This window comes from Ranitomeya variabilis, chromosome 8, assembly GCF_051348905.1.
Source record: "Ranitomeya variabilis isolate aRanVar5 chromosome 8, aRanVar5.hap1, whole genome shotgun sequence".
Classification (NCBI taxonomy): Eukaryota; Metazoa; Chordata; class Amphibia; order Anura; family Dendrobatidae; genus Ranitomeya; species Ranitomeya variabilis.
In genome coordinates this window covers 104431236-104458844 of record NC_135239.1, presented here as the reverse complement: position 1 = coordinate 104458844, position 27609 = coordinate 104431236, and the positions used below count along the sequence as shown (strand labels likewise).

The 27609-nt window shown below is 46.1% G+C and overlaps 1 protein-coding gene across 1 annotated transcript in view; it reads right to left on the bottom strand.

Annotated features, from left to right (window-relative positions):
* Nucleotides 1-27609, bottom strand: part of HMCN1 (hemicentin 1) — a 768245-nt gene that overhangs the window by 373796 nt on the left and 366840 nt on the right. Inside the window, exons 46-49 of the mRNA XM_077275842.1 lie at nt 7142-7309; nt 6439-6552; nt 6079-6162; nt 4547-4738 (exon numbers count right to left, since the gene is read on the bottom strand). Coding sequence (XP_077131957.1) covers nt 4547-4738; nt 6079-6162; nt 6439-6552; nt 7142-7309 — 558 coding nt within the window. The remainder of the gene's footprint in view (nt 1-4546; nt 4739-6078; nt 6163-6438; nt 6553-7141; nt 7310-27609) is intronic.

Genomic DNA, 27609 nt, shown 5'->3' with positions numbered 1-27609 from the left:
CCGGTTCTTGTATAGAGCCCCAACCCCGCTTCGGGTGAAAGGCCAGTACAGTCCCCTGCCTTACTGAGTTCCTCTTATTGTGTTCAGTCCTTGGTCTCTGTACTCTCGGTGGGTCATTTGGTTCTGTCTCTTTTTGGTTTTGCCATTGTCGAATTAAGCATTGCTTATACTGTTCCCAGGTGAGCGCAGCAATGCTGAGGCCCTTCTGCCTGGCGCCATCCAGCCCAATCCGTGGGGTGTCCCACTGGAAGGTCACCCCCTCTGAGCTCACATCTAGCGGTTTCCCCATCGTTGTTGGTAATGGAGGCACCAGCTTCTCCATGGTGCCTGGGGTTAGTATTACTAGCTCAGCGGTGAAAACTCAGTTATTGTCGGGCTGGGGAGCGGTCACGGGAGTAGGGTCGGTCGGGAGAGCAGGATCGGTCGGGGGAGCAGGGACACTTTCCATACCTGCGCCTGATGTGATTCCACCGATGTCGATCTGTTCCGTTGACAAGGACACTGGAGTTGGCTGCAGCCCGGACCGCGGTTCTTCCAGGGCGGTCTCCTGACACAACTCCGACCTCCATTGCTTCGCATCGGCTGGCTCCACATTCGGGATAGGCTGGCTCAGCTCCGCCGCCTGTGGCTCAGAGAGGTCCGAATCCTCCCAATGCGGGGGGTTCGGGTCCATCTCTGGTAGTCGAGGACAGGCCGGGATCACTTTGCCGTCGCTCTGGGACTCACTGGTTGCCATCCCTGTTCCGGGATCTTCTTTGGTGGCATATGCACGCTGCCCCTCCATTTTCTGAGGGCGTAGCTTCTTCTTCCTCTCGTTCCCGCCGTTGCAATTCAGGGGGCGGTCCTCCTCTGCTTCTTGGCAGGTCGTCATCTCACAGCAGTAGTCGGAGGGGGCGGTCGCCAATTTCGGCACCACTTGGATAGTCTCCTCCCATGGCACGCCCTTCTTCTTCTTCTGCGCTCCCCGTGGCGCTGCAATGGCGGCGGTTTTGGCGGGAACATTTGGCGGCAATACACAGTCTTTGCAATAAATCACAGTTCAAGCACAATAAATCACAGTTCCAAGGCACACATGACCTGATTCTTCAGGCTTAAGTAGATCCTGTTCGTGACTCCAAGTTTGGAGCGCCCCCAGACGCAGGGCCACGGGGTACTCGGTACCGGGCTTCTCTATCTCAGTTCTGGGGTTGTCACGGTGACTAGGCCCGGTCCGTGACCCTGCTAAGGGGCGTCCAATGAAAGGTGTAGGTGGTGGTGCAGGTCGCGATGAATAACGAGGGGCACAGGGTTGCAGTCTCTTTACCTCTTTACTGAAGGCTTCAAGATCCTCAATCCAGAGTACTGTCAACAGGGCTGTCTGAGACCAGCCGGTCCGATGGCACCTCCAGAGCTCCCTTTGCAGGTGGAAATTTGTGCCTACCTTCTAGCGCCTTTGTGTTGTAGTACTTCCCTGCTGAGCACCATGGGATAGTCCTCACAACTGTTGTGTCTGTTTCTGATGTTTTTTTCCACAACTTATATCTGTTCTGATGTTCTTCTCTGTTCCCCAGATGATATGGCTAGGACGCACCCATATGACGGGTAGGCCTGGAGTTCTTCCGGGACCCTAGTGACGCCCTCTCCCACAGTTGCCCCCTATGTCTGCTTAGGTGATTTAGGTGAGACAGCCAACCTATAATTAACTGTCCTGCCGTTGGTTTGAAGTAATGCTTGGAGCCCAATACTTCCTCTGCGTTCCGGCCACCGGCTACGCGCCTCATTAGGATGCTGCCTCGATCTTACGGTACGACTCCTACTGGTGTTATCTCCTTTTTGCTTTGATCTCGTTTCTCACTCTTCACAATAAACCTTGCTTCTTGTCCTTTCTTGAGACACCGCCGCGATGTAGTGCAGACGCGGTTCCTTAACGTTCTGTCTTGTTTGCTAGGCCTCTGTCAGGATCCCACCCCTGACAGGGACCCCCCTGAATCTTCCCCTGCAACACCCTCTGCCACAGGATGTTGCCTGGTTCCAACCCAGTCAGCTTCTGTCTAACTTTCTATCCAACCCCCAGTTTTCCAGATTGTGAGGAGTGGCCTAATACATAGTGCCCTTTGGTCCCCCTGGAGGCCAGACTATGAAGTGTATTGGTGTCTGTGATACCTGGTCAGGTGAACTCCTTAAGTGCCATCAGACGTACCATCACTCCCCTTAGCGGCGGAGCGTCAGTACTGCAATGACCAGGACTCTGGGGCGCTGCACATGCCTTTGGAGTGTGGGAGGAAACCGGAGTACCCGGAGGAAACCCACACAAACATGGGGAGAACATACAAACTCCTTGCACATGTTGTCCTTGGTGGGATTTGAACCCAGGACTCCAGCACTACAAGGTTGCAGTGCCAACGACTGAGCCACTGGCATCTTTATATAAATATGTAAATGCCCCCTTTCACAAAATGTGTGATCATTTATTCTAGTTGAAGACTCTGTGACTTGAAAGAAAAATAGTCATTTCTGTTAGTACCAGGTAAAGGAAAAAAAAATGTATTAAAGAAGAGCTTTTATAAAGAGGACTCATCATGAAATAATGATTATGAGCATCTTAAAATTCTGCAGTTCTTATATTAATTTTGGCTTGAAAGTATGAAAATGTACACCCCTAGACCATAGTATCCTACTGCAAATGGGGTGTGTGAATTGCAAGAACTTGCATTAATCAGCACTGGCAGTATCAGACTGTAGGTGTAAGGGCCTGGATTGGTTGACGAAGATGTTGTGTCAACAGGGGATATTGTATGTTATTATATATATATATATATATATATATATATATATATATATATACTGTATATATATATATATATATAAATAAATATATATATATATATATATATATATATATATATATATATATATATATATATATGTGATAAAAGATTATGTTTTATTGCTATGGCCGGTTTTGGGTCCTGGCTCTCCTCTAGGCTTTGCCTGGAGGTTTTCCCTGGAAATGCGGGAGGTTTGTCCGCTAGTTGAACCATTTAAGGTATAAGAATATAGCTTGTACTACACAAGGCATAAGATAGTTACCATTGTTGGGATTAGCCCCACGTTCAGGAGGGGTTAGACCTGTTTTTTAATAGAAAGTTTTCTGAGTTGAGGGACTGCAGAAGGAGGAGAGAGACTAGTCAGGTGTGAGTTAGTGGGAGCAAAGCTAGATATTACAGTGTTAACAGATTCTAAGAAAAGTAGATGCAGCAGATGCGAGAAATTTCTGTCAGTTCAAGTCTCCTTACAGCATGAGGATATATCTGAAGTTTCGTATGGACACCGGGATAGTCTTGGTCCTGAGGCCTGGAAGAGGTATTGACTGCCATATCTCTGTCCCAACCTTTGAGGAAGATGTTGGCTGGGTCATAGAGAAAAATAAGGATGAATTAAACTGATGGAACCTTCTCAACTCTGCTGCATCTATTTTTCTTAGCATGGAGCAGGGTACCTTCCTCAGGATGCCGGCGGCAGAAATATGGCGACTGGTGTCCGTCAAGCAGAGCCGAGTGCAACACCGGCGGCTATCTTCCTGAGGCCGCGCATGCGCAGATTGAGATATCGGTGGCCCTCGACTTCAGGAAAATGGCCATGCAGCCACTTTCCTGAAGCCAAGGGCCACCGAGATCTCAAGCCCACAGCCTCAGGAAAATGGCGTGCGAGAGGTCGGCCGAGATCTCAATCCGTGGATGCCGCCGCCTTCAGCGGCCCACGGCTTCAGGAAGATGGCCGCAGGGAAACCAACAATGCACACCACACTGCCCACCGCCAACACCGAGCCTCAGCATTGCCACACCTCTGCCGCCACCAGTTCCCTGAGGAAGGGACACTGCTACACCACTGCCGCAACCCCCCGGTAAGCCTACGTTCAGACTATAAGACGCGCGCCTCATTTTCCTCCCAAATTTTGGGGAAAAGATGCGTCTTATAGTCCGAAAAATACGGTATATAACATAACAACCAACATCATGCAACTCCCCTGTTGACACAACGTCTTCTTCAACCCTTCCACTTGCTTACATGGAGACAGTCAAGTAGAATAGTAATATCCAGTTGTCAACATATGAATTCAAAGTTAAATAACATCAATGGAAGACAACAGAATTTGGAGAAAATGTACCCCTTAATTGGTCTTTTCTGGAATAATACAATAATTATTAACACAGACATGTCAGGAGAGATTATAAATCATCTCTAATGTCAGCATAAGAAAGCATTTTCTACTTTTTTAACCTATATAAATTCTAGAATGTTCTTCAGGATACTACATGGCAAGAGTAGGAAGTAATGATAAGAAAGGATTAGGTACGATATATATTGTATGCTACAGGTTAACTGGTATAGAGAAAGTAGTAGTGATCCAAAGATCTCCCCACCTTCTGGAAGGAGTCACAAAGTAACCCCTTTGATCACTCAATAATCAATAATGGGCTTCTTTTCTTAGACTGAGGCTGAATTCTATGGATCTCCTCCTTTATAACTGATTAATGACACTGAATGAAAACAAAAATATACTCACCCATAACATTAAGGCTAAACCTTCTGCTTTTATCGCCTGCTGAATTAGAAGCAATGCAAACATATGTTCCTGTGTCAGACACCATGGCACCATTAATTTGAAACGTTTGTCCTCCATTTCTGACTATATGATGACTTTCCAAATGCAAAGGCTGACCGAACTTTACCCATGTCAGCTGTGGTGCAGGATTCCCTGAGTAAAAGTGTAGAGATAACATAAATGTCAGGACATATTCACATATATTTTAAAAGGAGCCACAGAACATAAATTATGAATTTATTTCTAGATGTATAAAAAGAAGAATTGTGGGCAGAATGATAGAGTATGGCTTCTCTGACTTCTACTGTCTGGTTTCAGTGTTAGCCTCCATGCACACTGCACTGCCCTGTACTGCAGTACTTGGTGCCCCATATTAGAGGCACGCCACCCCATCTCCACATGGTGGATTTATCTCTAACAGCAATGAAAGGGATAATATTCACGTAATACGGATGTGACGGAGCCTGTTTACATGCAGTATGCCTCAAAGATAAGAGGGCACAAAATACAAAGAGCTGTGTTTCAGAAAGAGCAGTGAGACCAGGGGACTCTCCCCCAGCTGACGTGGACATGTTTACATTGAGGAATAAGGTTTAGAGGCCATGACCACCATTACACAGATTCTATTTTAGTTTTCATTTGCTTCCAAAATGGAAAATACGACATATTTCTAAACTATCTTCATAAAAAAACTTCTACCATGCTATGGCTGCAAAGTGTCTGTAAATCAATGAAAGACCTAAAATATCAGCCTGTCATGCAAAAACAGCTCTCACACAGCTCCATCAAGGGAAGGTTAAAAACATTACAGGTCTAGGAAAAGGCGACATAAACAATTAACATCAATTTTTTTTACAATCTTCATAATTTTTCTACACAACTAAAATATAAAAAAATATCAAGTTTGGTATCGCCATAACTATAGTGACCTGGAGAATTATGTTGACAGGTTATTTTTACCATATAATTAAAGCTGTAAAAAGAACCCACCCACAAAAAAAATAACAGAATTTAGTTTTTTTCATCATTTCACTGCACTTGGATTTTGTTGTCTGTTCTCCAGTACATTGAATGGTAAAATGAATAGCGTGATTAAAAACTACATCTCACGTCACAAAAAACAAGCTCCCATATGGTTATGCCAACATAAAAATAACATTGTCATGGCTTTTGGAAGAAGGTGAAGAAAAAATAAAAATACAAAAATGAAAAATGCCTTAGGGATTAAATAAAGCTTAGATGATTTTTGGAATGTAATAATCTTATGTTAACTACAGGTGCCTAGGCCTCTGTTATTTCATTACTAGCGATGGGGTGTTGATCAGGGGATTTTTTGTGATTGCAATACTGAAGCCAGTACAGATTTTCGGGGGGTTCCTGTCTCATCCGAGTTTTATGCTCTTCCTTGAAGCTTCACAGCAATAAAACAGGTTGGAATTATACAACTATGTAATGAAAAACTATAAGAATAAGATGTAGTAATATAGTATTACCTGTTACTTCACATGAAAGAGTTACATCACTTTTCTCTTTTACCTTTACGTCTTCCAGAGTATTTCCCTTAAATCTTGGTGGCACTAAATATGAAGATACGCATTATAGAAAAGTGCAGGTTCAATGACGATAAAATGCACAGAAAATAGTCTTGCCTGTCTGGGTGGAATGTGCTGGATGTGTAGACTTCATAAAAACACAGTAATGGGAATGGCAAAAGAAAAAGCGCGGATTATTCAGTTTGGAAAAAAGATGTTTATAGCATCACTAACTGTATTAAAAATGATAATGGTGTTGGAAAATAGCAGAATGTGAGGTCCAGAAGGCATCTCCCCCATATGATGAAACAAATCATTTACCTAGTACACTTAGATGGAAGTTTTTGCTTTTCTCCCCAGCAGTATTTGAAACCACACAACGGTATCTTCCTGCATCCGAAAGTGCGGTATGTAAAAAGCGCAGGATCATACCCCCTAAGACATGAAAATAAATGCAAAGAAATTATTTTTGGCCTCTCTACCAGGATTATCTGCCTAAAAAAGGCATATATTTGTATTGCTAAATGTACTTTTTTTTTAATTTCAAACTTTTAAAGCAGAATAGCAAATAACATCGAATGATGGACCACTGAGGCTTGTTTGTATATGGATTCACCAGAACAAAGTGAAGCCTATATGTTATGAAACATGATTAGGTGGTTTATATAGAGGTAAGACAGAGTTAATGGTTTAGGTGGGAGTTAAAAAAATACAAAATCTGAAAAATATAAAAAATTATCATATTTGGTAACACTTCATATGTAACTGTCCTAACCAATTATATATCATAAATATTTCATAAATATTTTTTCCATACGGTGAATGATAAAATGAAAATAAGCACTGACATGGTAGAATTGCCATTTTTTGGTCAGTTTATGTCACCAAAAACATGTAATAAAAAGAGATTAGTCTTACGTACCCCCAAAAAACATTAATTCAAATACTGCTTATCCGTTGTTCAGAATAGTATGCAATATTTTCGGCATCTGAGTATTTGTAAATGGTGAGCAGCCTGACTTACCTGACATAAGTTGGAGATTTTGATCAGAAGTAATAGGATAGTCATCTTTGTACCACGTTATTTCAGGTGGAGGAATGCCTGAGACTTCACACGTTAGAGTCACTGGATTTCTTTCTAGAACGCTTACATTTTCATGCTCCTGAAATCTTCCCAAAAAATCTGGGGGGACTTAAAAGGCAAATATATTATTGGTATACTGTCATGACTCTGTTGTCAGATTACCTTGGGACATGGGCTCCTTCCCGGTCCCTAACACTAGGGGCACCCTAGCTATCCCTGCTACCCTGATTACTTCTGATGGTGAAGATGCTGGGGCCACGTACCTGGCTGAACTCCTGAATCAGCCCTATAACTGTCCCCCTCCACCACCCATGGAAGTGGGGAGTAGTAATGTATGAATATACACAAACTAGACAAACAAGGAAGAATGTACAAGGACGTACAAATATGCACTCCCAGACAACAGAGGGGAACACCGGAGAGAAAAATGAATGTAAACCAAATAGGAGGGAAAGAGAATTTGCAAACAGCCGAAACGTCCAAGCAACACAGAACAATACTCCAAACGCCTCAACTCCAAATGCATCTATCCACAACCGACTCCTCCACTCCACACCAGGCAGTATGAGGCAAGTATATATAGCAGAGGGGAATGCCCAATACTGCACAGCTGAGATCATCCAAGCAGAGAGGCTTCAGAGACACTAAGCTGAACACTTTAACCTGTGCACAGCTAACAGAAACCTGTTGTGTGAAAGTGTTTAATATGAAGGAGACATGCTTCTAATCAGTGCAGGAGTACGTGAAATCAGACACTGTGGTCTGTGGAAACCCCTGACACATACAGGTTTTATTCTACAAGTTATCTCCCTTCCTTAAAGGGGTTAGCCGAGATTCAGTGTGAGAATATCCAAAATGCAGGTAATATTGACAAGTAGCTTAGCTTTGACCATTTATACAATCAGAAAATCTTTTTATATAGGTAAACACAGCCTTCACGCTTACATCGTGGTGGTGGACATTCCTCGTCTTCTCAAATTACATTTCTCCTTCGCCTCATTGGGGGACACAGACCATGGGTGTATGCTGCTGCCTCTAGGAGGCTGACACTAAGTGATACACACTCCTGCTGGCTCTCAGCTAACCATCTTCTTGCTCAGTGTCCGTAGGAAGCACACGGATGGGTCTGCTATTCAGACCCAAAACTCGTTATTATTTTATTTTTACCTTTTACATTTTTGATTTTACTTTCTACAATGAAGGGGCGACGGATCCTTTCAAAGCTCTGATCTCCCCGAACCATCAACAGGCGAGCACGGAGAGTGTTGCGACGTGCCATGCCTGAGCTGATTCTTAGGGGCGATGGGTCCCTTCAAGGGCACCGATCTCCCCGCACCCTGAATGGACGAGGATATGGAGTGTCGCCTCCACGTACCCTCTTCCCCAGCCAGGCCCAATGCCGGACAACTGGCGCTGTCCACCCGGGGACTTGAACTCTGTGGATGTACAGAGGCCCCTCTCTTTGGCGTCCGAGCAGCCCCCACTGTCCTACCACTGTTAAAGTGGATGGTACAAGGAGGCGGACAGCTCCTCTACACCTCCCTAACAAAGGGATGGTGGATTGAGGTTTATCCCTCTATCCCTGCACCGTCCATGCTGCAATACCTGACCTGCAGCAGTACAGTAGAGTGCGCGCACTTTCCTCGGCGCTGAAACCCAGTCATCTGCGGCGGCTTCATGCTGGGACATGCACCGATGGTGAGTTGATCCAGTCAGCGATGGGTCTCTGCAGTGGGATATTCACATGCGGACAGGCAGCCTCAGCTTCCCTGTGGCCCACCTCCCTGAGGTAACGCTATGGCCAGCTGCAAAAATTTAGCCCCCGACTTCGGCCGATGTGTAGGCTGGATCCCAGGAGCTCCGCCCAACTTTTCTAGCACTTCTTCCCTGGCACGGGAGCGATAGCTTCTCTTGGCAACTCCTCTCTATTTTACCCCTGGTATTGCTCACGCCGGCTGCAGAAATTTAGGCCCCGGCTTGGGCGTATTTATGGAAGTCACTAGGCTCCGCCCACCTTACGTATGTGGCTCCATCCCCCGAATTGGCACCTCTCGCTCTCTGCGAGATTTTACCACCTCTCCAACTCCCGGTGGCCATCTTGGTCCACCCTGCCAGAACACACACATACAGGGGCTGTGGTTTTGCATTAAAGGGGCACAACAACTCTGCAACTGGGTAACTAAGTACTGCTCTCTTCCCCTGCATCTTCCCCCTGTGCTTAAAGACACATGACGAGTATCTCCTGCCTGGTCTTAAAGGTACATGACCCATATTCCCTGGTCTTAAAGGCACATGACCAGTATTCCTGGTCTTAAAGGCATATGACCAGTATTCCCTGGTCTTAACCCCTTAACCCCCAAGGGTGGTTTGCACGTTAATGACCAGGCCAATTTTTACAATTCTGACCACTGTCCCTTTATGAGGTTATAACTCTGGAACGCTTCAACGGATCCTGATGATTCTGACATTGTTTTCTCATGACATATTGTACTTCATGATAGTGGTAAAATTTCTTTGATATTACCTGTGTTTATTTGTGAAAAAACGGAAATTTGGCAAACATTTTGCAATTTTCCAACTGAAGTTTTATGCCTTTAAATTACAGAGATATGTCACAAAAAATACTTAATGTGTAACATTTCCCACATATCTACTTAAACATATCAGCTCCAATTTGTTTCATTTTACCAATGGTAACAGGAGAAATTGAACCCCAAAAATTGTTGTACAATTTGTCCTGAGTATGCCGATACCCCAAATGTGGGGGTAAACCACTGTTTGGGTGCATGGCAGAGCTCGGAAGGGAAGGAGCGCCGTTTGACTTTTCAATGCAAAATTGACTGAAATTGAGATCGGATGCCATGTCGCGTTTGGAGAGCCCCTGATGTGCCTAAACACTGAAACTCCCCACAAGTGACACCATTTGGGGAAGTAGACCCACTAAGGAACTTATCTAGATGTGTGGTGAGCACTTTGACCCACCAAGTGCTTCACAGAAGTTTATAATGTTGAGCCGTAAAAATAAAAAATCATATTTTTTCACAAAAATGAATTTTTGCCCAAATTTTTTATTTTCCCAAGGGTAACAGAAGAAATTGGACCCCAAACGTTGTTGTGCAATTTGTCCTGAGTACGCTGATACCCCATATGTGGGGGTAAACCACTGTTTGGGCGCATGGCAGAGCTCGGAAGGGAAAGAGCGCCGGTTGACTTTTCAATGCAAAATTGACTGGAATTGAGATGGGACGCCATGTTGCGTTTGGAGATACCCTGATGTCCCTAAACATTGAGACTCCCCACAAGTGACATCATTTTGGAAAGTAGACCCCCTAAGGAACTTATCTAGATGTGTGGTGAGAGCTTTGAACCCCTAAGTGTTTCTCTACAGTTTATAACGCAGAGCCATGAAAATAAAAATTATTTTTTTTTCCACAAAAATTCTTTTTTAGCCCCCAGTTTTGTATTTTCCCAAGGGTAACAGGAGAAATTGGACCCCAAAAGTTGTTTTCCAATTTGTCCTGAGTACGCTGATACCCAATATGTGGGGGGAAACCACCGTTTGGGCGCATGGCAGAGCTCGGAAGGGAAGGAGCGCCGTTTGGAATGCAGACTTAGATGGATTGGTCTGCAGGCGTCACGTTGCATTTGCAGAGCCCCTGATGTACCTAAAACCCCCACAAGTGACCCCATATTGGAAACTAGACCCCCCAAGGAACTTATCTAGATGTGTTGTGAGAACTTTGAACCCCAAGTGTTTCACTACAGTTTATAACGCAGAGCCGTGAAAATAAAAAATAATTTTTTTCCCAACAAAAATGGTTTTTTAGCCCCCAAAATTTTTATCTTCCCAAGGGTAACAGAAAAAATTGGACCCCAAAAGTTGTTGTCCAATTTGTCCTGAGTACGCTGATACCCCATATGTAGGGGTAAACCCCTGTTTGGGCGCATGGGAGAACTCGGAAGGGAAGGAACACTGTTTTACTTTTTCAACACAGAATTGGCTGGAATTAAGATCCGATGCCATGTCGCGTTTGGACAGCCCCTGATGTACCTAAACAGTGGAAACCCCCAATTCTAACTGAAACCCTAACCCAAACACACCCCTAACCCTAATCCCATCCCTAACCATAACCCTAACCACACCCTAACCCGAACATGCCCCTAACCCTAATTCCAACCACACCCCTAATCCCAACCACACCCCTAAACGCAACACACCCCTAACCCTAATCCCAACCCTAACCACACCCCTAACTCCAACAGACCCCTAACTCTAATCCCAACCATAACCCTAACCACACCCCCTAACCCTGACACACCCCTAACCCTAATCCCAACCATAAATGTAATCCAAACCCTTACCCTAACTTTAGCCCTAACCCTAACTTTAGCCCCAACCTTAATCCTAACTTTAGCCCTAACCCTAACTTTAGCCCCAACCCTAATCCTAACTTTAGCCCCAACCCGAACCCTAACTTTAGCCCAACCCTAACCCTAACTTTAGCCCCAACTCTAACTGTAGCCCTAACCCTAACTTTAGCCCCAACCCTAACCCTAACTTTAGCCCCATCCCTAACATTAATCCTAACCCGAACTTTAGCCCCAACCCTAGGTTCCTAGTTAGGGAACTTTAGCCCTAACCCTAATTTTAGCCCCAATCCTAACTGTAGCCCTAACCCTAACGTTAGCCCCAACCCTAACCCTAACTTTAGCCCCAACCCTAACCCTAACGGGAAAATGGAATTAAATCCATTTTTTAAATTTTATTATTTTTCCCTAACTAAGGGGGTAATGAAGGGGGGTGTCATGCTCGTGCCAAGACTGGTTGGCGCGGGCGTGCGGGGGAGTGGCCTCACTGGACCACAGACCAAACCTCCCTGGAAGGGGCGTAACTAAGTAGCTTCCTAGGTGTTCGCTGGAGCCTCTGATGGTGAGGTCAGACTTGTGCAATAGGAAGCTACCAGGTACCACTCCAGGGTGGAGTCTGGTTGTGGCTGCTGATCCCACCGGGGAACGGAACATAGACAAGCAAGCGGGCACGGCTGGCACATAGGCAGGCAGACGGGTACAACAGGAACACTGTCAGGCAGGCGGGCACGGCTGGCTCTCTGGTAGGCAGGCGGGCACGGCTGGCTCTCTGGAAAGGCAGGCGGGCACGGCTGGCTCTCTGGCAGGACTGGTGGACAAGACTGGTACACTGGAAGAACCGGTAGGGACCGGTCTGCAGGCAGGTATGTAGAACGGGTAAGAACCTGTTCAGACACGAGGACCTAGGAATAAGTAGATAAAGACCGCAAGAGCGGATGCAGAGCGAAAGCACAGGAGCTAGAGCCAAGAACAGAAATGCAGGAGGCGGAGCCAAGAGCAGGAGGCGGAGCCAAGCGCAAAACCGCAGGAGGCGGAGCCAAGAGCTGGAGGCGGATCCAAGAGCTGGAGGCGGAGCCAAGTGCAGACAGGCAGGAGGCGGAGCCAAGAGCTGGCGGCAGAGCCAAGTGCAGGAGAAGTAGAACCGCAAGGAGCGGAGCAAGGTAGAACCGCAAGGAGCGGAGCCAGGTAGAACCGCAAGGAGCGGAGCCAGGTAGAACCGCAAGGAGCGGAGCCAGGTAGAACCGCAAGGAGCGGAGCCAGGTAGAACCGCAAGGAGCGGAGCCAGGTAGAACCGCAAGGAGCGGAGCCAGGTAGAACCGCAAGGAGCGGAGCCAGGTAGAACCGCAAGGAGCGGAGCCAGGTAGAACCGCAAGGAGCGGAGCCAGGTAGAACCGCAAGGAGCGGAGCCAGGTAGAACCGCAAGGAGCGGAGCCAGGTAGAACCGCAAGGAGCGGAGCCAGGTAGAACCGCAAGGAGCGGAGAGGAGCTGCGGGAGGGGTCTCTGCAGCAAAGCCACAAAGAATGTGGAGAGAAGCTGCAGCAAGGGATAACTGCAACAGCAGAAGATAAGCTGAGTAGAAAGGAGCAGAAACGCAGAAGTGAGGAGCAGAGGTAAAGTCACAAAGGTTTAGAGCAGGCAGAGCTGCAAGAGTGCGGAGTGTAAGCAGACTGAGAACACAAGGAAAGACAACAGGGAAGGAAGCCAAAGACTAGGAGACCGAGGTAAGACTAAGTGCAGACAAGGCAATGGAACAAGACACAAGGACAAAGACACTAGGACCAGGATATTCTGCCTCCTGGTGGGCGGACAACAAGACCAAGGAAAGAACACAGAGAATCCTCCAGAGAGGGAGTAACTCAGAGCAAGGCCAGGCAAACTCAGAAGCAAGACACTAACTGAGCTAACACATTGCACAGGCCCAGACCACTGGGTGGAGCTGAACTAAATACTGGAGGTCTCCTGGCAATTGGTCAGGAACAGATTGGACAGATGCACCTGATTCCTATAAGAACCAGAGAGTTCAGGCGCCGCCCCTCTATACACAGAACCATGAAGCATGCAGAGAGCAGAGACACAGAACATGGAGCTGGCAAGAAACAGAAACCACATCATGGCCTGGAGCAGTGGGTAAGATAGTGTGAGAGATGCGAGGCCATGCCGTGATGCCAGCAGAGTTGTAACAGGGGGTTTGATTTACTATTTATAGCAAGTTTTTTAGCTGCTTTTTATGAGTAGCTGTCACACACTAAAAGACGCTTTTTATTGCAAAAAATAGTTTTTGCATCTCCACATTTTGAGAGATATAATTTTTCCATATTTTGGTCCACAGAGTCATGTGACCAAAAACCAGCTATTCATGAATTTCTTTGGGGGGGGGGCGTTTATACCATTCCACGTTTGGTAAAATTGATAAAACAGTTTTATTCTTAGGGTCAGTACGATTACAGCAATACCTCATTTATATCTTTTTATGTTTTGGAGCTTTTATACGATAAAAACTATTTTATATAAAAAATAATTATTTCTGCATCGCTTTATTCTGAGGACTATAACTTTTCTATTTTTTCGCTGATGATGCTGTATGGCAGCTCGTTTTTTGCAGGACAAGATGACGTTTTCAGCGGTACCATGATTATTTATATCCGTCTTTTTGATCGCGTGTTATTCCACTTTTTGTTTGGCGGTATGATAATAAAGCGTTGTTTTTTGCCTCTTTCTTTTTTTTTTCAGTGTTCACTGAAGGGGTTAACCAGTGGGACAGTTTTATAGGTCGGGTCGTTACGGACACGGCGATACTAAATATGTGTACTTTTATTGTTTTTTTTTAATAATTTAGATAAAGAAATGTATTTATTGGAACAATATTTTTTTTTTCTTTATTTAGGAATTTTTTTTTTTTACATATGTAAATATTTTTTTTTAACTTTATAACAGGCGGGGACATCTGTTGTGAACTCTGTTTCCGGGCTCCCTCCTGTGGTCATGAGTGGTACTGTGTGAGTTCTCTCTTTGGGCTCCTCCTGGTGGCTCTTTTTGTTATTTTGCAGGTTTCTGGCAGGATCAGCTGTCTTATCATCTGCTAGTTAGGTTTCCTATTTAATCCACCTGGTCCTTCATTCCTTGCCTGTTGCCGTTGTATTCAGCGCTATTCTGATTGCTCCTGTCTACATCCGTTCTCAGTCTCTCCAAGAGAAGCTAAGTTCTGTTTGCTTATTTTTGCTCATCTGTGTTCAAGATGTTTCCTAGTATATTATGAGTTTTTGTCCAGCTTGCTAATATGTGATTTCCCTGCTTGCTGGTGCTCTGGGGTGCTGAGTTGCTCCCCCCACATTGTTAGTTGGTGTGGGGGTTCTCGCATTCTCTGCGTGGATATTTTTGCATAGGGTTTTTTACTGACCGCACAGATCCCTTGCTATTTTCTGCTATCTAGCGTTAGCGGGCCTCATTTGCTTAACCTGTTTCATCTCTGCGTTTGTCTTTTCCTCTTAACTCACCGTTATTATTTGTGGGGGGCTTCTATATCTCTGGGGGATTTCTCTGAGGCAAGTGAGGTCTTTACTTTCTCTTTAGGGGTAGTCAGTTTCTCAGGCCATGAAGAGACGTCTAGGATTTCAGGAAACGTTCCACGGCTGCCTATAGTGTGTGCGGTTAGGATCAGGTTTGCGGTTAGTCCAGTTACCACATCCCCAGAGCTCGTCCTATTATTTTCTACTTAGCTGGTTAGATTTGTGATCCTAAGCCACTAGGATCATAACAGTGCAACAGGCCAAAAGTGTTAAATGCACCGCAAAAGTGGGATAAGAGAAATCCTGAGTTCAATTTTTTTTTTTTCTGCTCTGCAGTCTGTCCTGCTTCTCTCCTCCCCTTAATCTCTGGGTGGCTTTGAGTTCTGCTGCAGACGTGGATATTCAGAGTCTGACTTCTAGTGTGGATCATCTTGCTGCAAAAGTACAAAGCATTCAGGATTTTGTTGTTCACAGTCCTATGTCTGAGCCAAAAGTACCTATTCCTGAGTTTTTTTCTGGAGATAGATCTAGGTTTCTGAATTTTAAGAATAATTGTAAATTATTTCTTTCTTTGAGACCTCGTTCCTCTGGTGATTCCGCTCAGCAAGTTAGAATTGTTATCTCTCTGTTACGCGGCGACCCTCAAGATTGGGCCTTCTCCCTGGCGCCAGGAGATCCTGCATTGCTGAATGTGGATGCGTTTTTTCTGGCGCTTTGATTGCTTTATGAGGAACCTAATCTGGAGAACCAGGCAGAAAAGGCCTTGCTGGCTCTCTCTCAGGGTCAGGATGAAGCTGAGGTGTATTGTCAAAAATTTCGGAAATGGTCGGTGCTTACTCAATGGAATGAGTGTGCACTGGCTGCAAATTTCAGAGAAGGTCTTTCTAAAGCCATTAAGAATGTTATGGTGGGGTTCCCCACGCCTGCGAGTCTGAATGAGTCAATGGCTTTGGCCATTCAGATTGATCGGCGTTTGCGGGAGCGCAAACCTGCGCACCATCTGGCGGTGTTTTCTGAACAGAAACCTGAGTCTATGCAATGTGATAGGATTCTGACCAGAATGGAACGGCAAAATCATAGACGTCTGAATGGGTTGTGCTTTTACTGTGGTTATTCAGCTCATGTTATCTCAGCATGCTCTAAGCGCACAAAAAACTTTGCTAGATCTGTCACCATTGGTACTGTACAGCCTAAATTCATTTTGTCTGTTACTTTGATTGGCTCTCTGTCATCCTACTCAGTTATGGCTTTTGTAGATTCAGGTGCCGCCCTGAATCTGATGGATTTGTCATTTGCCAAGCGCTGTGGTTTTATCCTTGAGCCATTACAGTTCCCTATTCCATTGAAGGGAATTGATGCTACACCATTGGCCAAGAATAAACCTCAATACTGGACTCAAGTGACCATGTGTATGACTTCTGCACATCAGGAGGTGATTCGCTTTCTTGTGTTATATAATTTGCATGACGTTGTCGTGTTGGGTCTGCCATGGTTGCAGGCTCATAATCCAGTCCTGGATTGGAAAGCTATGTCTGTGGTGAGTTGGGGTTGCCAGGGAATTCATGGCGATGCTCCCTTGGTATCAATTGCTTACTCTACTCCTTCTGAAGTCCCTGAGTTTTTGTCGGACTACCAGGATGTATTTGATGAGCCCAAATCCAGTGCCCTACCTCCTCATAGGGATTGTGATTGTGCTATAAATTTGATTCCTGGTAGTAAGTTCCCTAAGGGACGACTGTTTAATTTGTCTGTACCAGAGCATGCCGCTATGCGGAGCTATGTAAAGGAGTCTTTGGAGAAGGGACATATTCGCCCCTCCTCGTCCCGTCTTGGTGCGGGATTCTTTTTTGTGGCCAAGAAGGATGGTTCTTTGAGACCCTGTATAGATTATCGCCTTCTAAATAAAATCACGGTCAAATTCCAGTATCCCTTGCCATTGTTGTCTGATCTGTTTGCTCGGATTAGGGGGTCTAGTTGGTTCACCAAGATAGATCTTCGCAGTGCGTATAATCTTGTGCGTATAAAACAGGGCGATGAATGGAAAACAGCATTTAATACGCCCGAAGGCCATTTTGAGTACTTGGTGATGCCTTTTGGACTTTCTAATGCCCCTTCTGTGTTTCAGTCCTTCATGCACGATATCTTCCGAGAATATCTGGATAAATTTATGATTGTGTATCTGGATGATATTTTGGTCTTTTCAGATGATTGGGAATCCCATGTGAAGCAGGTCAGGATGGTATTTCAGGTCCTGCGTGCCAATGCCTTGTTTGTGAAGGGTTCCAAATGTCTCTTCGGAGTCCAGAAAGTTTCCTTTTTGGGCTTTATTTTTTCTCCTTCTTCTATTGAGATGGACCCAGTCAAGGTCCAGGCTATTCATGATTGGACTCAACCTACATCGGTTAAGAGTCTTCAGAAGTTCTTGGGTTTTGCTAATTTTTACCGTCGCTTCATTGCTAATTTTTCTGGTGTGGTTAAACCTTTGACGGATTTGACCAAGAAGGGTTCTGATGTGACTATCTGGTCTCCTGCAGCCGTTGAGGCCTTTCAGGAGCTGAAGCGCCGGTTTTCTTCGGCTCCAGTTTTATGTCAGCCAGATGTCTCTCTTCCCTTCCAGGTCGAGGTTGATGCTTCTGAAATTGGAGCAGGGGCTGTTTTGTCACAGAGAAGCTCTGATTGCTCTGTGATGAAGCCATGTGCCTTCTTTTCAAGAAAATTTTCGCCGGCTGAACAAAATTATGATGTTGGTAATCGGGAGTTGTTGGCAATGAAGTGGGCATTTGAGGAGTGGCGACACTGGCTAGAAGGAGCTAAGCATCGTGTGGTGGTCTTGACTGATCATAAAAATTTGATTTATCTTGAGTCGGCCAAGCGGTTGAATCCTAGACAGGCTCGTTGGTCGTTGTTTTTCTCACGTTTCGATTTCGTGGTCTCGTACCTTCCTGGTTCGAAGAACATGAAGGCTGATGCTCTTTCTAGGAGTTTTGTGCCTGACTCCTCTGGAGTTTCTGAGCCGGTTGGTATCCTCAAGGAAGGGGTAATTTTGTCTGCCATTTCCCCAGATTTGCGATGGGTGTTACAGGAATTTCAGGTGGATAGACCTGACCGTTGTCCATCAGAGAGACTGTTTGTCCCAGATAGATGGACCAGCAGAGTTATTTCCGAGGTCCATTCTTCAGTGTTGGCAGGTCATCCTGGGATTTTTGGTACCAGAGATTTGGTGGCTAGATCCTTCTGGTGGCCTTCCTTGTCGCGGGATGTGCGTTCCTTTGTGCAGTCCTGTGGGATTTGTGCTCGGGCTAAGCCTTGCTGTTCTCGTGCCAGTGGTTTGCTTTTGCCTTTGCCGATTCCTAAGAGGCCTTGGACGCATATTTCCATGGATTTTATTTCGGATCTTCCGGTCTCTCAGAGAATGTCTGTCATCTGGGTGGTTTGTGATTGTTTTTCTAAAATGGTCCATTTGGTGCCCTTGCCTAAGTTGCCTTCTTCCTCCGATTTGGTTCCGTTATTTTTTCAGAATGTGGTTCGTCTGCACGGCATCCCTGAAAACATTGTGTCTGACAGAGGATCCCAGTTTGTGTCCAGATTTTGGCGGTCCTTTTGTGCTAAGATGGGCATTGATTTGTCTTTTTCGTCGGCCTTCCATCCTCAGACGAATGGCCAAACCGAGCGAACTAACCAGACCTTGGAAACTTATTTGAGATGTTTTGTTTCTGCTGACCAGGATGATTGGGTGACTTTTTTGCCATTGGCCGAGTTTGCCCTTAATAATCGGGCTAGTTCGGCTACTTTGGTTTCGCCTTTTTTTTGTAATTCTGGTTTTCATCCTCGTTTTTCCTCGGGTCAGGTTGAGTCTTCGGACTGTCCTGGGGTGGATTCTGTGGTGGATAGGTTGCAGCAGATTTGGAACCATGTGGTGGACAATTTGATGTTGTCACAAGAGAAGGCTCAGCGCTTTGCTAACCGTCGTCGCTGTGTGGGTCCCCGACTTCGTGTGGGGGATTTGGTGTGGTTGTCTTCTCGTTATGTTCCTATGAAGGTTTCTTCTCCTAAGTTTAAACCTCGTTTTATCGGTCCTTATAAAATTTTGGAAATCCTCAACCCTGTGTCATTTCGCTTGGACCTCCCGGCATCGTTTACCATCCTGTCATGATCTCCATGGCCAGAGAACTAGCATAAGCCTCAATAGGAACAAGCTCTTGGAAGATGTAACTGTACTGACCATGAACTAAACCTACCGCATCATCTAGAAGTAGCCAGGTAGCATGTCCTACTTTTTATCCCTATATGCCCAGCGCCGGCCGGAGAACTAAATAATGCTAGCAGAGGGAAATATAAGACCTGACTCACCTCTAGAGAAATGCCCAAAAAGGAGACAGAAGCCCCCCACATATATTGGCGGTGATATGAGATGAAACAACAAACGCAGCAGGAAAATAGTCTTAGCAAATTTGAGGTCCGCTTTCTAGATAGCAGAAGACAGAAAGCATACTTTCATGGTCAGTAGAAAACCCTAACAAAACACATCCAGAAATTACTTTAGGACTCTGGCATTAACTCATAATACCAGAGTGGCAATTCCTGATCAACAAGAGCTTTCCAGACACAGTAACGAAACTGCAGCTGTGAACTGGAACCAAAATACAAAAACAAAACATGGACGAATGTCCAACTTATCTAGTAGATGTCTGGGAGCAGGAACAAGCACAGAGAGGCTTCTGATAACATTGTTGACCGGCAAGCATCTAACAGAGAAGCCAGGTTATATAGCGACACCCAGATCTAATCAGAACAGGTGAACAGGGAAGATGATGTCACAAGTTCAATTCCACCAGTAGCCACCGGGGGAGCCCAGAATCCAAATTCACAACAGTACCCCCCCCTCAAGGAGGGGGCACCGAACCCTCACCAGAACCACCAGGGCGATCAGGATGGGCCCTATGAAAGGCACGAACCAGATCAGAGGCATGAACATCAGATGCAGTGACCCAAGAATTATCCTCCTGGCCGTATCCCTTCCACTTGACCAGATACTGGAGTCTCCGTCTGGAAACACGGGAGTCTAGGATTTTTTCCACAACGTACTCCAACTCACCCTCAACCAACACCGGAGCAGGAGGCTCAACGGAAGGCACAACCGGTGCCTCATACCTGCGCAATAACGACCGATGAAAAACGTTATGAATAGAAAAGGATGCAGGGAGGTCCAAACGGAAGGAAACAGGGTTAAGAATCTCCAATATTTTATACGGACCGATGAACCGAGGCTTAAACTTAGGAGATGAGACCCTCATAGGGACAAAACGAGAAGACAACCACACCAAATCTCCAACACAAAGCCGAGGACCAACACGACGGTGACGGTTGGCAAAAAGCTGAGTCTTCTCCTGGGACAACTTTAAATTGTCCATCACCTGCCCCCAGATATGATGCAATCTCTCCACCACCGCATCCACTCCAGGACAATCCGAGGATTCCATCTGACCGGAGGAAAATCGAGGGTGGAACCCCGAATTACAGAAAAACGGGGACACCAAAGTGGCAGAGCTGGCCCGATTATTGAGGGCGAACTCCGCCAATGGCAAAAAAGCAACCCAATCATCCTGGTCAGCAGACACAAAACACCTCAGATATGTCTCCAGGGTCTGATTAGTCCGCTCGGTCTGGCCATTAGTCTGAGGGTGAAAAGCAGACGAAAAAGACAAATCTATGCCCATCCTAGCACAGAATGCCCGCCAAAATCTAGACACAAATTGGGTTCCTCTGTCAGAAACGATATTCTCAGGAATACCATGCAAACGAACAACATTTTGAAAAAACAGGGGCACCAACTCGGAAGAAGAAGGCAATTTGGGCAGGGGAACCAAATGGACCATCTTAGAAAAACGGTCACACACCACCCAGATGACAGACATCTTCTGAGAAACAGGCAGATCTGAAATAAAATCCATCGAGATGTGTGTCCAAGGCCTCTTAGGAATAGGCAAGGGCAACAATAATCCACTAGCCCGAGAACAACAAGGCTTGGCCCGAGCACAAACGTCACAAGACTGCACAAAGCCTCGCACATCTCGTGACAGGGAAGGCCACCAGAAGGATCTTGCCACCAAATCCCTGGTACCAAAAATTCCAGGATGACCTGCCAATGCAGAAGAATGTACCTCAGAGATGACTCTACTGGTCCAATCATCAGGAACAAACAACCTATCAGGCGGACAACGATCCGGTCTATCCGCCTGAAACTCCTGCAAGGCCCGCCGCAGGTCTGGAGAAACGGCTGACAAGATAACTCCCTCCTTAAGAATACCTGTGGGGTCAGAGTTGCCGGGTGAATCAGGCTCAAAACTCCTAGAAAGGGCATCCGCCTTAACATTCTTAGAACCCGGTAGGTACGATACCACAAAATTAAACCGAGAGAAAAATAATGACCAGCGCGCCTGTCTAGGATTCAGGCGCCTGGCGGTCTCAAGATAGATCAAATTTTTGTGGTCAGTCAATACCACCACCTGATGTCTGGCCCCCTCGAGCCAATGGCGCCACTCCTCAAACGCCCACTTCATGGCCAAAAGCTCCCGATTCCCAACATCATAATTCCGCTCAGCGGGCGAAAATTTACTGCCAAAGATTCCGTAAATGGTCTGTGCTTACTCAGTGGAATGAGTGTGCATTACTGTTGTGAATTTGGATTCTGGGCTCCCCCGGTGGCTACTGGTGGAATTGAACTTGTGACATCATCTTCCCTGTTCACCTGTTCTGATTAGATCTGGGTGTCGCTATATAACCTGGCTTCTCTGTTAGATGCTTGCCGGTCAACAATGTTATCAGAAGCCTCTCTGTGCTTGTTCCTGCTCCCAGACATCTACTAGATAAGTTGGACATTCGTCCATGTTTTGTTTTTGTATTTTGGTTCCAGTTCACAGCTGCAGTTTCGTTACTGTGTCTGGAAAGCTCTTGTTGATCAGGAATTGCCACTCTGGTATTATGAGTTAATGCCAGAGTCCTAAAGTAATTTCTGGATGTGTTTTGTTAGGGTTTTCTACTGACCATGAAAGTATGCTTTCTGTCTTCTGCTATCTAGAAAGCGGACCTCAAATTTGCTAAGACTATTTTCCTGCTGCGTTTGTTGTTTCATCTCATATCACCGCCAATATATGTGGGGGGCTTCTGTCTCCTTTTTGGGCATTTCTCTAGAGGTGAGTCAGGTCTTATATTTCCCTCTGCTAGCATTATTTAGTTCTCCGGCCGGCGCTGGGCATATAGGGATAAAAAGTAGGACATGCTACCTGGCTACTTCTAGATGATGCGGTAGGTTTAGTTCATGGTCAGTACAGTTACATCTTCCAAGAGCTTGTTCCTATTGAGGCTTATGCTAGTTCTCTGGCCATGGAGATCATGACAGTTTGACCGGCCCACTAAAGGGTTAAAATCCTTGGCTGAGAAAGGAGAGAAATAAGAAGTCTGCTGAAAATTTTTTTTTTTTTTTTTTTTCTCTAGTAGTTAGTGTGCTCTTAATTGGATCACTTGCCAGTCTGTCTATGCTGCAGTCTTTCTTTTTTTTTCTCTCTCCTTCTAATCTTTGAATGGCTCTATGTTCACCTGTCTATAATGGATCTACAGAGTGTAACTGCAGGTTTGAATAATCTCGCCACGAAAGTACAAAGTTTGCAAGATTTTGTTGTTCATGCTCCGGTATCAGAGCCGAGAATTCCTTTGCCGGAATTCTTCTCAGGGAATAGATCTAGCTTTCAGAATTTTAGAAATAATTGTAAGTTATTTTTGTCCCTGAAATCTCGTTCTGCTGGAGACCCTGCACAGCAGGTTGGGATTGTGATTTCCTTGCTCCGCGGCGACCCTCAAGATTGGGCTTTTGCATTGGCACCAGGGGATCCTGCGTTGCGCAATGTGGATGCGTTTTTTCTGGCCTTGGGCTTGCTTTATGAGGAACCTCATTTGGAACTTCAGGCAGAAAAAACTTTGATGTCCCTATCGCAGGGGCAAGATGAAGCTGAAATTTACTGTCATGATCTCCATGGCCAGAGAACTAGCATAAGCCTCAATAGGAACAAGCTCTTGGAAGATGTAACTGTACTGACCATGAACTAAACCTACCGCATCATCTAGAAGTAGCCAGGTAGCATGTCCTACTTTTTATCCCTATATGCCCAGCGCCGGCCGGAGAACTAAATAATGCTAGCAGAGGGAAATATAAGACCTGACTCACCTCTAGAGAAATGCCCAAAAAGGAGACAGAAGCCCCCCACATATATTGGCGGTGATATGAGATGAAACAACAAACGCAGCAGGAAAATAGTCTTAGCAAATTTGAGGTCCGCTTTCTAGATAGCAGAAGACAGAAAGCATACTTTCATGGTCAGTAGAAAACCCTAACAAAACACATCCAGAAATTACTTTAGGACTCTGGCATTAACTCATAATACCAGAGTGGCAATTCCTGATCAACAAGAGCTTTCCAGACACAGTAACGAAACTGCAGCTGTGAACTGGAACCAAAATACAAAAACAAAACATGGACGAATGTCCAACTTATCTAGTAGATGTCTGGGAGCAGGAACAAGCACAGAGAGGCTTCTGATAACATTGTTGACCGGCAAGCATCTAACAGAGAAGCCAGGTTATATAGCGACACCCAGATCTAATCAGAACAGGTGAACAGGGAAGATGATGTCACAAGTTCAATTCCACCAGTAGCCACCGGGGGAGCCCAGAATCCAAATTCACAACACCATCCATAATGTTTTCCATAGGTCTTTGTTGCGGAGGTATGTGGTGCCTGTGGTTCCTTCTGTTGAGCCTCCTGCTCCGGTGCTGGTTGAGGGAGAATTGGAATACGTGGTGGAGAAGATCTTGGATTCTCGTATTTCAAGACGGAGGCTTCAGTATTTGGTTAAGTGGAAGGGCTATGGTCAGGAGGATAATTCCTGGGTTGTCGCCTCTGATGTTCATGCGGCCGATTTGGTTTGTGCCTTCCATGTGGCTCACCCTGATCGCCCTGGAGGTTCTGGTGAGGGTTCGGTGACCTCTCCTCAAGGGGGGGGGTACTGTTGTGAACTCTGTTTCCAGGCTCCCTCCTGTGGTCATGAGTGGTACTGTGTGAGTTCTCTCTTTGGGCTCCTCCTGGTGGCTCTTTTTGTTATTTTGCAGGTTTCTGGCAGGATCAGCTGTCTCGTCATCTGCTAGTTAGGTTTCCTATTTAATCCACCTGGTCCTTCATTCCTTGCCTGTTGCCGTTGTATTCAGTGCTATTCTGATTGCTCCTGTCTACATCCGTTATCAGTCTCTCCAAGAGAAGCTAAGTTCTGTTTGCTTATTTTTGCTCATCTGTGTTCAAGATGTTTCCTAGTATATTATGAGTTTTTGTCCAGCTTGCTAATATGTGATTTCCCTGCTTGCTGGTGCTCTGGGGTGCTGAGTTGCTCCCCCCACATCGTTAGTTGGTGTGGGGGTTCTCGCATTCTCTGCGTGGATATTTTTGCATAGGGTTTTTTACTGACCGCACAGATCCCTTGCTATTTTCTGCTATCTAGCGTTAGCGGGCCTCATTTGCTTAACCTGTTTCATCTCTGCGTTTGTCTTTTCCTCTTAACTCACCGTTATTATTTGTGGGGGGCTTCTATATCTCTGGGGGATTTCTCTGAGGCAAGTGAGGTCTTTACTTTCTCTTTAGGGGTAGTCAGTTTCTCAGGCCATGAAGAGACGTCTAGGATTTCAGGAAACGTTCCACGGCTGCCTATAGTGTGTGCGGTTAGGATCAGGTTTGCGGTTAGTCCAGTTACCACATCCCCAGAGCTCGTCCTATTATTTTCTACTTAGCTGGTTAGATTTGTGATCCTAAGCCACTAGGATCATAACAGACATCATGTTATAGTGTCACATCGCTGATCTGACACTTTGCACAGCACTGTGTCAGATCAGCGCTCTGACAGGCAATGCTGCAGGCTTGCAAGCGCCAGCTCTGAGCAGGCACTTGCAAGCCACCTCCCTGCAGGACCTGGAAGGAGCCCCGTGGCCATTTTGGATCTGGGGCCTGCAGGAAGGAGGATGTAGGAGACCCTCGGAGCAACGCAATCACATCGCGTTGCTCCGAGGGTCTCAGGGAAGCATGCAGGGTTCCCCCTCCCGGCGCGATGCTTCCCTGTGCCGCCGGAATGCTGCGATCATGTTTGATCACTAGTGTTGAGCATTCCGATACCGCAAGTATCGGGTATCGGCCGATACTTGCGGGTATCGGAATTCCGATACCGAGATCCGATACTTGAGTCCCATTGACTTGTATTGGTATCGGGTATCGGTATCGGATTAGATCCGATACTTTGCCGGTATCGGCCGATACTTTCCGATACCGATACTTTCAAGTATCGGACGGTATCGCTCAACACTATTGATCACAGTATTCCGGGGGTTAATGTGCCAGGAGTGGTTCGTGACCACTCCTAGCACATAATACCGTATGTCAGCTGTAATAATCAGCTGACACCCAGCGGCGATCGGCCGATCTCCCCCCATGAGCGCGGCTGATCGCCCATGACGTACTATTTCGTCCCTGGGAATTAAGTCCCAGGTTACCTAGACGGGATAGTACGTCAAATAGGATTAAGGGGTTAAAGGCACATGACCAGTATTCCCTGGTCTTAAAGGCACATGACCAGTATTACCTGGTCTTAGGAGTGCATGACCAATATTTCCTGGTCTTAAAGGCGCATGACCAGTATTCCCCGGTCTTAAAGGCACATGACCAGTATTCTCCTGTCTTAAAGGCACATGACCAGCATTCCCTGGTCTTAAAGGCACAGGACCAGCATTTCCTGGTCTTAAGGGCACATAACCAGTATTACCTGGTCTTAAAGGCACGGAACCAGTATCCCCTGGTCTTAAAGGCTCATGACCAATATTTCCTTGTCTTAAAGGCACATGACCAGTTTGAAGCCGGTCACCCTAAATGAGTTCAGGAGCCCTCCACCGCCGATCCCAGCTAATCCCAGAGTACCTAGTTCCCCGAGTGGGCTTCATCTCTGCCGCAACCCATTAATTATTTGACCAAGAGATTGAATCTCTCCGTGAACCCTCTGGGGCTCGGAGTGCTCGCAGGACCAATATAGATGGTCCCTTTCCCTCATGCAAGCCATTGGCTAGCAGGAGCAGCAAGTTTTCCAGAAAGTACAGGCGTCTAGAAACGTACACGTGCCTAGAAAACAGAAGTTTCATTTCCTGATCCCTCACCAATGATTTGCTGAGAACAAGTCTCTGAATATGGATCGGATATTGCCTTGGTTCTGGACTCACCAGAACTTCAGAGCAGGATGGATTCGCCTATTGATATCATCAACCAATCTCTGTAGATTGACTAGGACTTCGGTTCTACTCTAGATCACGCAGTGTCCCTCATGAGGAAACTAAACTCCCTCGTAGAGCATTTGCTATTCACCCGGACAGGGAGCATCTGGATAGGCGATCTACTGGAAAGAAACCTCTGCAAGTGTGGTATCCTTTTTCAGCCAATATGCAAATACCTGGGGTGTCCCCTCCAGGTATACCCACCTAAGACGTGAGATGCCATGCCTGGTCTGATTCTTAGGGGCGACGGGTCCTTTTAAAGGGCACCGATCTCCCCACTCCATCAATAGACGAGCACATGGAGTGTCGCCTCCATGTATCCTCCTATACAGCCAGGCCTAACGCCGGACAACCAGCCCTGTCCACCCGGGGACCTTAACTCTGTGGATGTACAGAAGCTCCCTTTTTGGCATCCGAACACCCCCTCTGCATCTCCACTACTTAGCAGATGATGCAAGAAGGCGGACAATCCCCCTCCACTTCCCTGTTAAGAGGATGGTGGATCGAGGGTTCATCATTTTAACTACGCACTGTCAAAATAGAGCGGCGATAGCAAGAGATGGCTTTTCCGGACCTTCTGAATGCTGCTGCGCATTCTGCCACTTAGCATATTAGCCAGGTAGAATCTCCTGTGGTATACCTACCAGTATCCCTGCCCGATGGGTCATCAATTAAAGATACAACGGACTGTCAGATAGCAAATCTGGTTCATTCCGTCTTGCGTCCTCCGGTTCAGCGCTCTACCCTTCCTTAGCCGTCGCATGGGTTGCTACAGCAATGGTCTCCTGGTCAGAGACCTTAACTACTTTGATTTCCAACAGTAACCTTCTCCCGAAGACTGTACAGCTGGTCAATCAAATTTCTTGAGCGAGAAGACTAGCTGCTTCACATCTCTCGGATGCGTCTACTTGCGCAGCGCTGTCAGCAGCAAATACCATTACATTCAAAAGGACATTATAGATCAGAGAATGGAAGCGTACTCTGTGTTCAAAAGGCCTCTGACATCACTCTCTTACCAGAGTGATTGGTTATTCGGTGAGAAGTTGGGAGTGTTCCCCACGCAGGAACAAAGGATCCCATGTTTCCTATAGATGCAACCAACAGTGGATCAGTTGTCCAGGACGGTCTAGAAGGGATCTTGGTCCAAAAAGGGGACTGAAAAGTAAGACCAACCCTGAACC